Raw genomic sequence first — 13,828 nt, forward strand, 5'->3', positions numbered from 1 at the left:
ATGCTTCGGCAGACGCCAGTCTAGGTAGGCGAGTCCTCCAGGCGGCGGTTGCCCACCTGTAAGAGGGGGCCGTTTTCGGCTCCTTTTATTGAGGTATTCTTTTACCCACCCAGGGACTGCTCTTGGACGTCCCAATTGTCTGGGTCTCCCAATGGAGCGACAAAGAAGAAGGGAATTTTGTTTACTTACCGTAAATTCCTTTTCTTCTAGCTCCTATTGAGAGACCCAGCACCCACCCCTGTGCCCTTCGGGCTGGTTGTTCTTTTTGTGTACACATGTTGTTGATGTTGATTTGTTCTTATGGTTCATGGTCTTCAGTTCTCCGAACATCCTTCGGATTGAATATACCCTAGACCAATTTATAAGTTTTCTCCTTCCTGCTTTTGCACCAAAACTGAAGAGCCCGTGATCCACGGGAGGGTGTATAGGCAGAGGGGAGGGGTTACACTTTTTTAAAAGTGTAATACTTTGTGTGGCCTCCGGAGGCAGCAGCTATACACCCAATTGTCTGGGTCTCCCAATAGGAGCTAGAAGAAAAGGAATTTACGGTAAGTAAACAAAATTCCCTTTCTTTGTCGCTCCATTGGGAGACCCAGACAATTGGGTGTATAGCTTCTGCCTCCGGAGGCCACACAAAGTATTACACTTTAAAAAGTGTAACCCCTCCCCTCTGCCTATACACCCTCCCGTGCCTCACGGGCTCCTCAGTTTTTATGCTTTGTGTTCACTCGAGCTCCCATTTTAGTCAGCAGCAGCTGCTGATTGTATCGGATGGAAGAAAAGAGGGCCCCCACAGGGCTCCCGGCATGCTCCCTTCTCACCCCACTGAGTCGGCGGTGCTGTTAAGGTTGATGTACCCATTGCGGGTAAAAAGGCTGGAGCCACATGCCGTTTTCCTTCCCCATCCCTTAGAGGCTCTGGGAGAAGTGGGATCCTAACCGGTCGTCCATTCACTGGGACCGGGCTCCCTCCGCAGCCCCTGTGGGATTCTGACGGACAGGAGACTTGGTATCATCAGGGACAGGCCCTGCATCTAAAGGTACTCTGTGTCCCCTTGGGGACGGTGCATGGAGCGTTTTTGTCTCAGACGCTGCAGCGGCTGCTGTACTTTTATGACGACCGGGACTACCGCGCCGACGGCACCTGTTTGCCGGCCGCGGTATTAAATTTAGTCCCCGGCTTCATGCGGCCTAGTACCATAACTCCCGCCCCCGGGCCTGCCAGTCAGGTGTAAGGGCGGGACTGTCGACCTGACGTCGACAGTGAGGGCTGGAGCATACTTTAGGTGTCCTCCTCCCCCCTCACTAATCACTGTGGGGCACCAGATTCCCGCACTTTATTAGTCGCCGCCCACGGCTCCCTCCTCCCCTGAGAGCTCCGGCAGCCATTTTTAAAACACATTCTGCCGGTGGAGGACTTCTGGGACGAGCTCTGCAGCTCTGGGAGACCCAAGGCAGGGAATCTGGTGGACACACACCGCTTTGGGCGGTCGGTAAGCCACACCGGTCACCCGGTGCTGGTCCCCCTAGGGTGCCGAAGTGTATATATATATATATATATATATATTTGTGTATATATATATATATTTGTATACATTTTCTCTGTTCGGCCGCATTGTTTTGCTTTTGGCTATATACCCTCAGTGATCACTCTCCTAGCAGACAACAGCATGTCGTTCACAAGGAGCAAGGGTGCCAAGACACAGGGTTATTTTGCAACCTGTACCTCTTGTGCGGCTATGCTACCTGCAGGTTCCACCTACCCTCACTGTGAGCAATGCTCGGGCCCTGTTGCACTCGCTCAGCCGGAGCCTCGGGCACTGGTGGGACCCTCGGCTCAGGTAGAACCGCCGGCTTCCCCTGTCCAGGTGGCAGGGACAGAGTTTGCAGTTTTAGCTGAGAAACTCTCTGAGTCGCTTTCACAATCCATGGCTCAGTCTATGGACAAATGGTCTGCTAAGATACTAGAAGCCTTGCAGTCCAGATCGGCCCTTACACAGGCCCCGGGAACTGCGGGATCATCGCCCCCAGGCCCCTCTCGGTCTGCGCCGCAGCGTGCTCCTGGGGTGGCACTTAGGTCTCACGGGGAGGACTCCGGCACGGACCGCAGTCCCAGACCGGCTAAGCGGGCTCGCTGTGAATCTTCCCCGACTTCATCACGCTGTTCGGGGTCTCAGCTTGAGGACTCTCTGGAGGATGAGGCGGGGGTCGCAGCCCAGGACTCTGACCCTGACGTTGCTCTCAATCTTGATACCCCATGAAGGGGACGCCATAGTAAATGACCTTTATAGCGTCCATCAACCAGGTGCTAGATCTTTCTCCCCCAACTCCACCTATAGAGGAGTCGGCTTCACAGCAGGAGAAACGCCAGTTTAGGTTTCCCAAACGTACACTGAGTGCTTTTTTCGATCACTCTAACTTCAGAGATGCTGTCCAGAAGCACAGAGCTTTTCCGGACAAGCGCTTTACTAAGCGCCTTAATGACACACGTTACCCCTTCCCCTCTGACGTAGTTAAGGGTTGGGCTCAATGTCCCAAGGTGGATCCTCCAGTTTCTAGACTGGCGGCTAGATCCGTAGTATCAGTGGCAGACGGTTCATCGCTCAAGGATGCCACTGACAGGCAGAGCTCCTAATGAAATCCATCTTTGAAGCCACAGGCGCGTCTTTTGCCCCGGCCTTTGCAGCCGTGTGGGCACTCCAAGCTATCTCAGCTTGTCTGTCTGAGATTAATGCGGTCACACGTACCTCTGCTCCGCAAGTTGCGTCTTTGACTTCTCAGGCGTCGGTATTTTCATCCTACGCCATGAATGCCGTCCTGGACTCTGCTAGCCGTACAGCGGTAGCATCCGCCAATTCGGTGGCAGTCCGCAGGGCCATGTGGTTACGCGAATGGAAGGCAGACTCTGCTTCCAAGAAGTTCTTAACCGGTTTGCCATTTTCTGGCGACCGATTTGTTTGGCGAGCGGTTGGATGAAATTATTAAGCAATCCAAGGGAAAGGACTCGTCCTTACCCCATTCCAAACCAAACAGACCTCAGCAGCGAAAAATTCAAGCGAGGTTTCGGTCCTTTCGGCCCTCAGCCAGGTCCCAATCCTCCTCGTCCAACAGGCCACAGAAGGACCAGAGGAACTCTTCTGCATGGCGGTCTAAGTCACGTCCTCCAAAGACCGCCGGAGGCACAGTCTCCAAGGCGGCCTCCTCATGACTTTCGGCCTCCCCAAACCGCATCCTCGGTCGGTGGCAGGCTCTCCCGCTTTTGCGACGCCTGGTGGCCACATGTCCAAGACCGATGGGTGAGAGACATTCTGTCTCACGGTTACAGGATAGAGTTCAGCTCTCGTCCTCCAACTCGTTTCTTCAGAACATCTCCGCCCCCCGAGCGAGCCGATGCACTTTTTCAGGCGGTGAACACTCTGAAGACAGAAGGAGTTGTGATCCCCGTTCCCCTTCAGGAACGTGGTCGCGGTTTTTACTCCAACTTGTTCGAGGTGCCAAAAAAGGACGGATCATTTCGTCCCGTTTTGGACCTCAAACTGCTCAACAGACACGTGAGAACCAGACGGTTTCACATGGAATCTCTCCGCTCTGTCATCGCTTCGATGTCCCAAGGAGACTTCCTAGCATCAATCGACATCAGGGATGCTTATCTCCATGTGCCGATCGCACCAGAGCATCAACGCTTCCTGCGTTTCGCCATCGGGGAAGAACACCTTCAGTTTGTGGCACTGCCTTTCGGCCTGGCGACAGCCCCACGGGTCTTCACCAAGGTCATGGCATCCGTTGTGGCGGTCCTACACTCTCAGGGCCACTCGGTGATCCCTTACTTAGACGATCTCCTAGTCAAGGCACCCTGCCGGGTGGCATGTCAACACAGCCTGACCGTTGCTCTGGAGACTCTCCAGAGGTTCGGGTGGATCATCAATTTCCCAAAGTCAAAATTGACTCCGACCCAATCACTGACTTACCTTGGGATGGAGTTTCATACTCAGTCAGCAGTAGTCATGCTACCGCTGGACAAACAGCGTTCGCTGCAGACAGGGGTGCACTCTCTTCTTCGGGCCCAGTCACACCCCTTGAGGCGCCTCATGCACTTCCTGGGGAAGATGGTGGCAGCAATGGAGGCAGTCCCCTTTGCGCAGGTTTATCTGCGTCCACTCCAATGGGACATTCTCCGCAAATGGGACAGGAGGTCGACGTCCCTAGACAGGAACGTCTCTCTTTCTCTGGCAGCCAAAACCTCTCTTCGGTGGTGGCTTCTTCCCACTTCTCTGTCGAAGGGAAAATCCTTCCTGCCCCCATCCTGGGCTGTGGTCACGACGGACGCGAGTCTGTCAGGGTGGGGAGCGGTTTTTCTCCACCACAGGGCTCAGGGAACCTGGACTCCGACAGAGTCCTCCCTTCAGATCAATGTTCTGGAGATAAGGGCAGTGTATCTAGCCCTAAAGGCGTTCCATCGGTGGCTGGAGGGCAGGCAGATCCGCATACAGTCGGACAACGCCACGGCGGTCGCGTACACCAACCACCAGGGCGGCACGCGCAGCCGTCAAGCCTTCCAAGAAGTTCGGCGGATTCTGCTGTGGGCGGAGGCCACAGCCTCCACCATCTCCGCAGTTCACATCCCGGGCGTAGAAAACTGGGAAGCAGACTTTCTCAGTCGCCAGGGCATGGACGCAGGGGAATGGTCTCTTCACCCGGACGTGTTTCAAGAGATCTGTTGCCGCTGGGGAACGCCGGACGTCGATCTTATGGCGTCTCGGCACAACAACAAAGTCCCGGCATTCATGGCACGGTCTCAGGATCACAGAGCTCTGGCGGCAGACGCATTAGTTCAGGATTGGTCGCAGTTTCGACTGCCTTATGTATTTCCTCCTCTGGCAATGCTGCCCAGAGTGTTACGCAAGATCAGGTCTGACTGCCGCCGCGCCATCCTCGTCGCTCCAGACTGGCCGAGGAGGTCGTGGTACCCGGATCTGTGGCACCTCACGGTGGGTCAACCGTGGGCACTCCCAGACCGACCAGACTTGCTGTCTCAAGGGCCATTTTTCCATCTGAATTCTGTGGCCCTCAACCTGACTGTGGCCATTGAGTCCTGGCTCCTAGCGTCCTCAGGGTTCTCTCAAGATGTCATTGCCACTATGAGACAGGCCAGGAAACCAACGTCCGCCAAGATCTATCACAGGGCTTGGAGGATCTTCTTATCCTGGTGCTCTGATAAGGGTTTTACCCCCTGGCCGTTTGCCTTACCCACTTTTCTTTCCTTCCTTCAATCCGGAATGGACAAGGGTTTGTCTCTCGGCTCTCTCAAGGGACAAGTATCGGCGCTTCCGTGTTTTTTCAAAAGCATCTAGCCAGGCTTCCGCAGGTCCGCACGTTCCTGCAGGGAGTTTGCCACATAGTCCCACCTTACAAGCGGCCGCTGGAACCCTGGGATCTTAACAGGGTTCTAAGGGCTCTTCAGAAACCACCTTTCGAGCCGCTGCGGGATGTCTCTCTATCACGTCTTTCGCAGAAGGTGGCATTTCTAGTGGCAGTTACATCACTCCGGAGAGTGTCGGAGCTTGCAGCGCTGTCATGCAAAGCCCCCTTCCTGGTTTTTCACCAGGATAAGGTGGTTCTGCGTCCGGTCCCGGAATTTCTCCCTAAGGTGGTATCCCCTTTTCATCTCAATCAGGATATCTCCTTACCTTCATTTTGCCCTCATCCAGTTCACCAATGTGAAAAGGATTTGCACTTGTTAGATCTAGTGAGAGCACTCCGGATCTACGTGTCTCGCACGGCGCCACTGCGCCGTTCTGATGCGCTCTTTGTCCTTGTCGCTGGCCAGCGTAAGGGGTCGCAGGCTTCCAAGTCAACCTTGGCTCGGTGGATCAAGGAACCGATTTTTGAAGCCTACCGTTCTTCTGGGCTTCCGATTCCTTCAGGGCTGAAAGCCCATTCTACCAGAGCCGTAGGTGCGTCCTGGGCATTGCGGCACCGGGCTACGGCTCAGCAGGTGTGTCAGGCGGCTACCTGGTCTAGTCTGCACACTTTCACGAAACACTATCAGGTGCATACCTATGCTTCGGCAGATGCCAGTCTAGGTAGGCGAGTCCTTCAGGCGGCGGTTGCCCACCTGTAAGAGGGGGCCGTTGTCGGCTCTTTTTATCGGGGTATTCTTTTACCCACCCAGGGACTGCTTTTGGACGTCCCAATTGTCTGGGTCTCCCAATGGAGCGACAAAGAAGAAGGGAATTTTGTTTACTTACCGTAAATTCCTTTTCTTCTAGCTCCTATTGGGAGACCCAGCACCCGCCCCTGTTCCCTTCGGGCTGGTTGTTCTTTTGTGTACACACGTTGTTGTTGATGAATTGTTCCTTTGGTTCATGGTTTTCAGTTCTCCGAACATCCTTCGGATTGAATTTACCTTAGAACATTTATAAGTTTCCTCCTTCCTGCTTTTGCACCAAAACTGAGGAGCCCGTGAGGCACGGGAGGGTGTATAGGCAGAGGGGAGGGGTTACACTTTTAAGTGTAATACTTTGTGTGGCCTCCGGAGGCAGAAGCTATACACCCAATTGTCTGGGTCTCCCAATAGGAGCTAGAAGAAAAGGAATTTACGGTAAGTAAACAAAATTCCCTTCTTTTTTCATATAGCAGTAATGCAGTACCAGAGTTCCCTTATACATTGATGGCATTTAGTGTGCGGCTGTATCCATTTTGTATTTGCTAGGTTTTTTCAGCTGGCACCTATACACACTTGTAGGATGTGCAGGTCAGTCTTTTGAAATAGTTGCGTGTAACAGGGCCTTTATTCTCAGTGTGAAAGCTGCCAGATTTTAGTATTAAATTCTTTTAGATGATTTAAAAAATTGACTTAGGATTATTTAAAGAATGTTTTACATAAAAACTTGTGTTAAACAATAGAACATTTTCTGATGACCTTCCTTTTAGGTGGCAAACAATGCTTTTACTTCGGCCCACTGTATGTATCGGTTGCTGTGGAAAAACTGACTCTTATGTAATTAGTGCCACCTAGTGGCGAATAAGGAAATGGCACATTTTTGCCATAAGGCGTAGGTCTGCATAGAAGCTTAATACTCCGAGTGGGAGTATCTTTTGCAAAGGCTTCATAATTGTACATTGTTCATCCTCTTCATTTAACTCATTGTTATTAATATTGCTATAACCTGAAAAGAAACACTGCAGGTACCAAGATGAGTTTGCATTTTTGTCTGCAAATATAGCAGCATGGGTAAAATGGTTAAAGTACTAACATACGATAATCATCTGTCTCTTTCACACGTTACTCTAAGCACTATTAAATCATTAAACACTCATTATATTTTGTATAGTTTGTAGGAGCTTGATAAAAAACGGAGAGCGCCAAGATGAAGAAAGTACAGGAGGGAGGCGCAGAACGGAAGCCCTTCGTCAACTGTGCAAGATGAATCCATCGCAAGCGCTGAAAGTTCGAGGCATGGTGGCAAGTAGCTTTGGTTATTTCCCTGATTCTTTACATTAACCCATTCACAGCCGATGACCTATAGTTACGTCATCGGCCATTTCCTTGTCTTTGATGCGGGCTTATACGCTGTGCCCACATCTTTCCCTGCACATGACACAACTGATTTAATCAGCCATGAAGTCGCTCTAACAGCCGTGAGTGGATCTGAGATCCACCCGCTGCTGTTCACCAGTTAAATCTCGGACAGCGGCATTTAACACACACAGCACACACTTACAGGAAGTACGTCACTAATTCCGCCCATCATGTGATCATGGGGCGCCGATGGGTTGTCATGACAACTGTGAGTCAGCGGATGACCCCTGTCACTGTAATGCCGACACTCCTGTGAATACCAGCTGTGAGCTGGCATTCATAGATGATTATGATTTCTGCTATACAGAGCAGTGCTAATGCACATATCTGTAGGGCACAAGCGATCAGACTATCGTAACTTCAAGTCCCTTAAGAGGACTATTTAAATAAAGTTTAAAAAAATATAAAAAAACAAAACAAACCCACACGTTCACATCACCCCCTGTTTACCCCATTAAAAATAAAACAAAAATACACATACAGTATTTAGTATCGCTATGTTCAGAAATGCCCGGTCTATGAAAATCTAAAATAAATTAATCTGATCAGTGAACGGCATAGCAAAAAAATCAAAACCCCAGAATTATTTATTTTATTTTTTTTTCCTGATTTTAAGTACAGTATGGGCCAGAATGAATGGTGTCATTTAAAGCTACAACTCGTCCCAAAAAAACCAAGCCGTCATACGGCTATATTGACTGAGAAATAAAAACGTCGTGGCTCATGGAAAAAGGGAAAGAAACAATGGAAAACTGAAAATTTCCCTGGGATGAAGGGCTTAATGGTTATCATGTTTGCTAGGGTGATAATAATAACATTTTTGGTTTGTGCTTTACTTGTCAGGTAGAAGAATGTCACCTTCCAGGGCTTGGTGTAGCATTGACCTTGGACCATACCAAAAATGAGGCTGGTGATGATGGTGTGAGCAACATGGTGTGTTTCGTAAGCGGGCTACTGCTTGGGACCAATGCAAAAGTTAGGACCTGGTTTGGCACATTTATTCGCAATGGTCAACTGGTAAGATCTCACTGTCTTTTTCTAGATAGGAATTTCCAGTTATTTAGTACATGATAGTATCCCGTTTACAATGTGTACTGACTATAATAATTCCTCTTTTTACTTTAGAGAAGACGAGAAAACAGCAGCTCGGTGCTGTGGCAGATGAGGCGGCAGCTCCTCTCTGAGCTAATGAGCATTCTTCCAACTGAGAAAAAACCACAGATATCAAAGTGTGGAGATATTGAGCCTGGAGGACCTGTCTACTGTGGACTCAAAGAGGAGCATGTAGTGAAAGCCAGTGCCCTGCTTCGCCTATACTGTGCCTTGATGGGAATTGCCGGTCTTAAGTAAATACTCATTTCTTGCATTGTAACATGGGACTTGGTAAACTGTGGTCATAGTTTTATAGTAGTTGAGGTTAAAAAAGGCACACGTCAATAAAGTTCAAACAATTATCCTAACATGTTGATCAGGAGGATGTCAGCTATGCCGACCAATGTTTTCAGCCAACTAATAACCCTGTTATATGTGCAGTATATAAGAAAGGTATGCAAGTACCATATACCAGAAGCTTCATGCATGTTTAAAGCCGTAAGTCGTTGGTTATGGAGATATTTTCGTAAATAATTGATACTTTTCATTCATTTTTTTTCCCTAGTCTTTGCATCTATCCTATTATACCTAAAATAAATAAAAATAAGAGACTTGGAAAGGGGCACAAAATTATGAAATCTTAGATCCATGTAAAACTATACAGATTGGATATAGAGAGAGTCATCTTATAGATAATGTCTCTGTAAGGCTTGTTTGGCGCATCTGTAAAACACTGACTGTGCTCAGATCACAGTACCCAACCCTACTGCCATGTCTTCTTATCTGAGCTAATTGCCTCTTACAGTGCCTATGAGTCAGTTAGTTCAGGTCAGGAGACTCTGCACTCGTTATTACCATGCGGGCACGGTCCGTGTTTCACAAACGTGTGAAATTGACCTAAATAGAGCATGATGGTTGGAAGTCGCCTGTACGCTCCTCAGCCATTCTGTATTTGTGTTTTACTTTAGGCCAACAGATGAAGAAGCTGAGCAGGTACTTCAGCTCATGACCAGCCGTCCACCTGCAACTCCTGGTGGGGTGCGCTTTGTCTCCCTTTCATTCTGCATGTTGCTGGCATTTTCCACATTAGTAAGGTGAGTTGTATAATTCCTTTCATAGTGTTATTTTTTGGCAATGTGAAGTCTTCCAGTAATCACTATTGGCGTGCATGTTAAGGTATTTGAAAGGTTAACCCCTTCACGACCATGGATGGAAAGATCCGTCATGGTGCCCTGGTACTTAAAGACCAATGACGGATCTTTCCGTCATGGCGAAATCGCGGCACTGGAGCCCCCGGTAACTGCGATCGGTTCGCACAAACCGCAGATTCGGGGAGGAGGGGACCTGTACCTGCCTTCAGGAGGGGTGGTGAATCCTCCCGGACCTACGGAGGTTGTGATTGGTTGAGCGGCGTTCGTCAGCCAATCACAGCCACTGTAATGTTCCAGCCATTGAAAGTGGCTGAAACATTGAAATCCAGCCCTGACCAGTGCAGCTGTAGCACTGGCCATTGGCTGGAGCTGGGTGACCTCACTGGATCACCCTCCCCCCAGCTCCAGCAGCTTTGATTGGAGAGATCGGCCTTGTGACCGATCTCTCCAATCACAGTGGACCTGTTGCCGGTGACCGCCCCCCTCAGCTTCACTTGTCGCTTCTGCAGCACGCTAGTACAGTGAGTGTATACAGTGCAATGGCAGGGCGACAAGCTCCGGTCCCATGCTGTTATGCGACCGGAGCATGGGACCCGGAAGTTGCCGCACTGCCATTATACTGTATATCAAACCGGCGAAAAGCCTCCCGATCCGCCGCCGCCCTCTCAATCTGCCACCGCTCTCCCCGATCTGCTGCCCGCACCTCCACCTCTCACCCCCGTAATCGGCTACCCGCCCCCTTTCCCTCGTGATCGGCTGCCCGCCCCCTTTCCCTCCATTATTTGCTGCCCGCCCCCTTTCCCTCCGTTATTTGCTGCCCGCCCCCTTTCCCTCCGTTATTTGCTGCCCGCCCCTCCCCTCTGTTATGTGCTGCCCGCCCCCTCCCCTTCGTTATTTGCTGCCCACCCCCTCCCCTCCGTTATGTGGTGCCCGCTCCCTCACTTGTCACCCCCGTGATGTGCGCTCCCTCACTTGTCACCCCCGTGATCTGTGCGCTCCCTCTCACTCTCCCCGATCTGCTGCCCCCTTCATCTCCTGTGATGCTGCTGCCTAGATCCATCCTGTAAGGTAACTATCCCTAATCTCGGGGCGTGGCCTGGACGGCAATGTGAAGAGACGTGTTTGTGGAGCTCTCCTGCAAACACCCTTGATAAATCCCTGAATACCGCTGTTATCGCTGCCTCAGCCGGCTGTCAGGAAGATAAGGTGGTGAGGACTTGTCTGGGGTGAGTCTGGTGGATGCAGAGTGCCATGGTCCGTCGCAGCCAAACAGATAATGGAGGCGGGAAAGTCCCCAGCTCTCAAGATGGTGCCATGATAAGGCAGGAAGCTGAGAAAGTTAATGCAGCCTGTCAGGAGAGGATGCAGATCGTGGCAAGGCTGGAGAAATTTGCCTGGACTTCAGAGAAATCACATCAGCATATAGATAACAGAGGTGAGGAAGGAGAGGAGGGAGAAGACAATACCAGCTCTGATGATATGGGGAATGGTGAAAAGCAGCAAGATAAGACGGGAGAAGTGGAGGAAGCACATAGTGCAGAGGAGGCTCCAGAAAACCCCACTTTAAAGGACATTTTTGCAGTGGTGTCTTTTTGTAAAGAAGCTCTGACTTCCCTGACAAAGCAAGTTAAGGGATTACAGGCAGAGGTTGCTGACATTAAGAAAGACCTCAAGAAAGCCGATCTGAGAACAGGAGCTGTGGAGGAGAGAGTGGGGATAATAGAGGATCATATTACAAAACTACAAAAGTCTGAAAAAACATTTGCACAGCAGATAGCTGAAATCACGGCAAAAAATGATGATTTAGAGAACCGCTCTAGAAGAAATAACATCCGAATTGTCGGCATCCCTGAGAAAGCGGAAGGAAGAAACCCCACTGAATATGTAGAAGACTGGCTCAGGGGGAAAATGGGTGCTAATGTCTTATCCAAGCTCTATGCCGTGGAACGTGCACACAGAGTCCCGATGCAGCCACAACCAGCAGGCAGGGGCCCTCGCACTATGCTAGCCAAGCTCCTCAACTACAGAGACAGGGACACTATACTGCGAAAGGCAAGAGACATGGAGGATCTTATGATTGACGGCCAGAGAATTTCCATATACCCGGACTACTCCATTTCTGTTCAAAAGCTACGTATGACTTTTACAGGAGTAAAGAGGCGCCTGCGAGAGATGGGGGTGCAATACTCAATGATGTTCCCGGCAAAGCTAAGAGTGATGGCGTTGGAGCGGGTGCACTTTTTTACAACTCCGGAGGAAGCCATGCAGTGGTTGGACGCAAACGAAAAGCGGATCCGTTTGAAGGAATGAGCTGACTGTCTGAATCTGCAGTGTGTTGGAGAAGGCCGGCTGAGGCTCTACAACATCCTTAGGAGCTTACAGGGGACCCTTCTTGTTTTTTCATTTTTTTCTTTGTCGCTCCATTGGGAGACCCAGACAATTGGGTTGTATAGCTATGCCTCCGGAGGCCACACAAAGCATTACACTAAAAGTGTAAAGCCCCTCCCCTTCTGCCTATACACCCCCCGTGCTCACGGGCTCCTCAGTTTCATTGCTTTGTGCGAAGGAGGCAGACATCCACGCATAGCTCCACAGCTTAGTCAGCAGCAGCTGCTGACTATGTCGGATGGAAGAAAAGAGGGCCCATAACAGGGCCCCCAGCATGCTCCCTTCTCACCCCACTCTTGTCGGCGGTGTTGTTAAGGTTGAGGTATCCATTGCGGGTACGGAGGCTGGAGCCCACATGCTGTTTTCCTTCCCCATCCCCTTTAGGGCTCTGGGTGAAGTGGGATCCTAATCGGTCTCCAGGCACTGAGACCGTGCTCCATCCACAGCCCCTGGGGATTCTGCTGGACAAGGAGCCGAGTATCGTCAGGGACAAGGCCCTGCTACTTTGAGGTACTCTGTGTCCCCGTGGGGACCGCGCATGGAGCGCTGGTGCCATACACATTACAGCACTGCTGGGTGTGTTAGTGCGCCGGGCATGGAGTGCTTGTGCCAGACACTTTCCAGCTCTGCTGGGTGTGTTAGTGCGCCGGACATGGAGCGTTTGTGCCACACACTTCCAGCTCTGCTGGGTGTGTTAGTGCGCCGGGCATGGAGCGCTTGGGCCAGACACTTTCCAGCACGGCTGGGTGTGTTAGTGCGCCGGACATTAGTGCCAGACACTTTCCGGCACTGCTGGAGGTGTTAGCGCCGGGGGACCACCGCGCGGCCGCGCTTATTGCCGGCCGCGCTTATAACTTTAGTCCCCGGCTTCTGCGGCCTAGTGTCGTTCTTTCCCGCCCACAGGCCTGCCAGTCAGGGGAGGGGCGGGACGCTGCACGGATCGTCAGAGGAGGGCTGGAGCATACATTAGTATCCTCCGCCCTCCTCAATCAGTACAGTGGGGCACTGGATTCCCGCACTTTTCTTGGGCACGCCCACAGTCTCCTCCTTCCCACAGAACGCCGGCAGCCATTCCTGTCGGCGATTCAGACGCTGGAGAGGAGAGACAACACAGGGAGACCCAGGCAGGGAATCTGGTGACCACACAACCGCTCTGAGCGGTCGGTAAGCAGCACCTGTGGTGCTGGCCCCACTGAGTACCGAAGTGTGTATGTGTATATATATATATATATATATATATATATATATATATATATATATATATATATATATATATATATATATATATATATATATATATATATATATATATATATATATATATATATATATATATATATATATAGGCTTATAGGCTATACATTGCACTGTACGGTCGCTCTGCTTGATTTTTGGCTATATACCCTCCTGGTTGTTCTCAGAGGAGACAACATGTCATCTGCAAAAAGCAAGGGTGCCAAAGCACAGGCGTACTTTGCAAACTGTACCTCATGTACAGCTGTACTACCGGCAGGTTCCACTGACCCTCATTGTGTGCAATGCTCGGCCCCTGGGGCACTTACTCAGCCGGAGCCTCTGCTGCAGGTGGCCCAGGTGGATCCACCTGCTACCACTGT

General features: G+C 50.7%; 1 protein-coding gene across 1 annotated transcript in view; it reads left to right on the forward strand.

Annotated features, from left to right (window-relative positions):
• The window catches only part of INTS2 (integrator complex subunit 2), a 213,802-nt gene that overhangs the window by 36,147 nt on the left and 163,827 nt on the right, over positions 1-13,828 (forward strand). The window contains exons 6-9 of the mRNA XM_075336236.1: positions 7,334-7,464; positions 8,425-8,598; positions 8,707-8,927; positions 9,642-9,767. Coding sequence (XP_075192351.1) covers positions 7,334-7,464; positions 8,425-8,598; positions 8,707-8,927; positions 9,642-9,767 — 652 coding nt within the window. The remainder of the gene's footprint in view (positions 1-7,333; positions 7,465-8,424; positions 8,599-8,706; positions 8,928-9,641; positions 9,768-13,828) is intronic.

The sequence above is a fragment of the Anomaloglossus baeobatrachus genome, chromosome 2, assembly GCF_048569485.1.
Source record: "Anomaloglossus baeobatrachus isolate aAnoBae1 chromosome 2, aAnoBae1.hap1, whole genome shotgun sequence".
In the NCBI taxonomy this organism is placed as follows: domain Eukaryota; kingdom Metazoa; phylum Chordata; class Amphibia; order Anura; family Aromobatidae; genus Anomaloglossus; species Anomaloglossus baeobatrachus.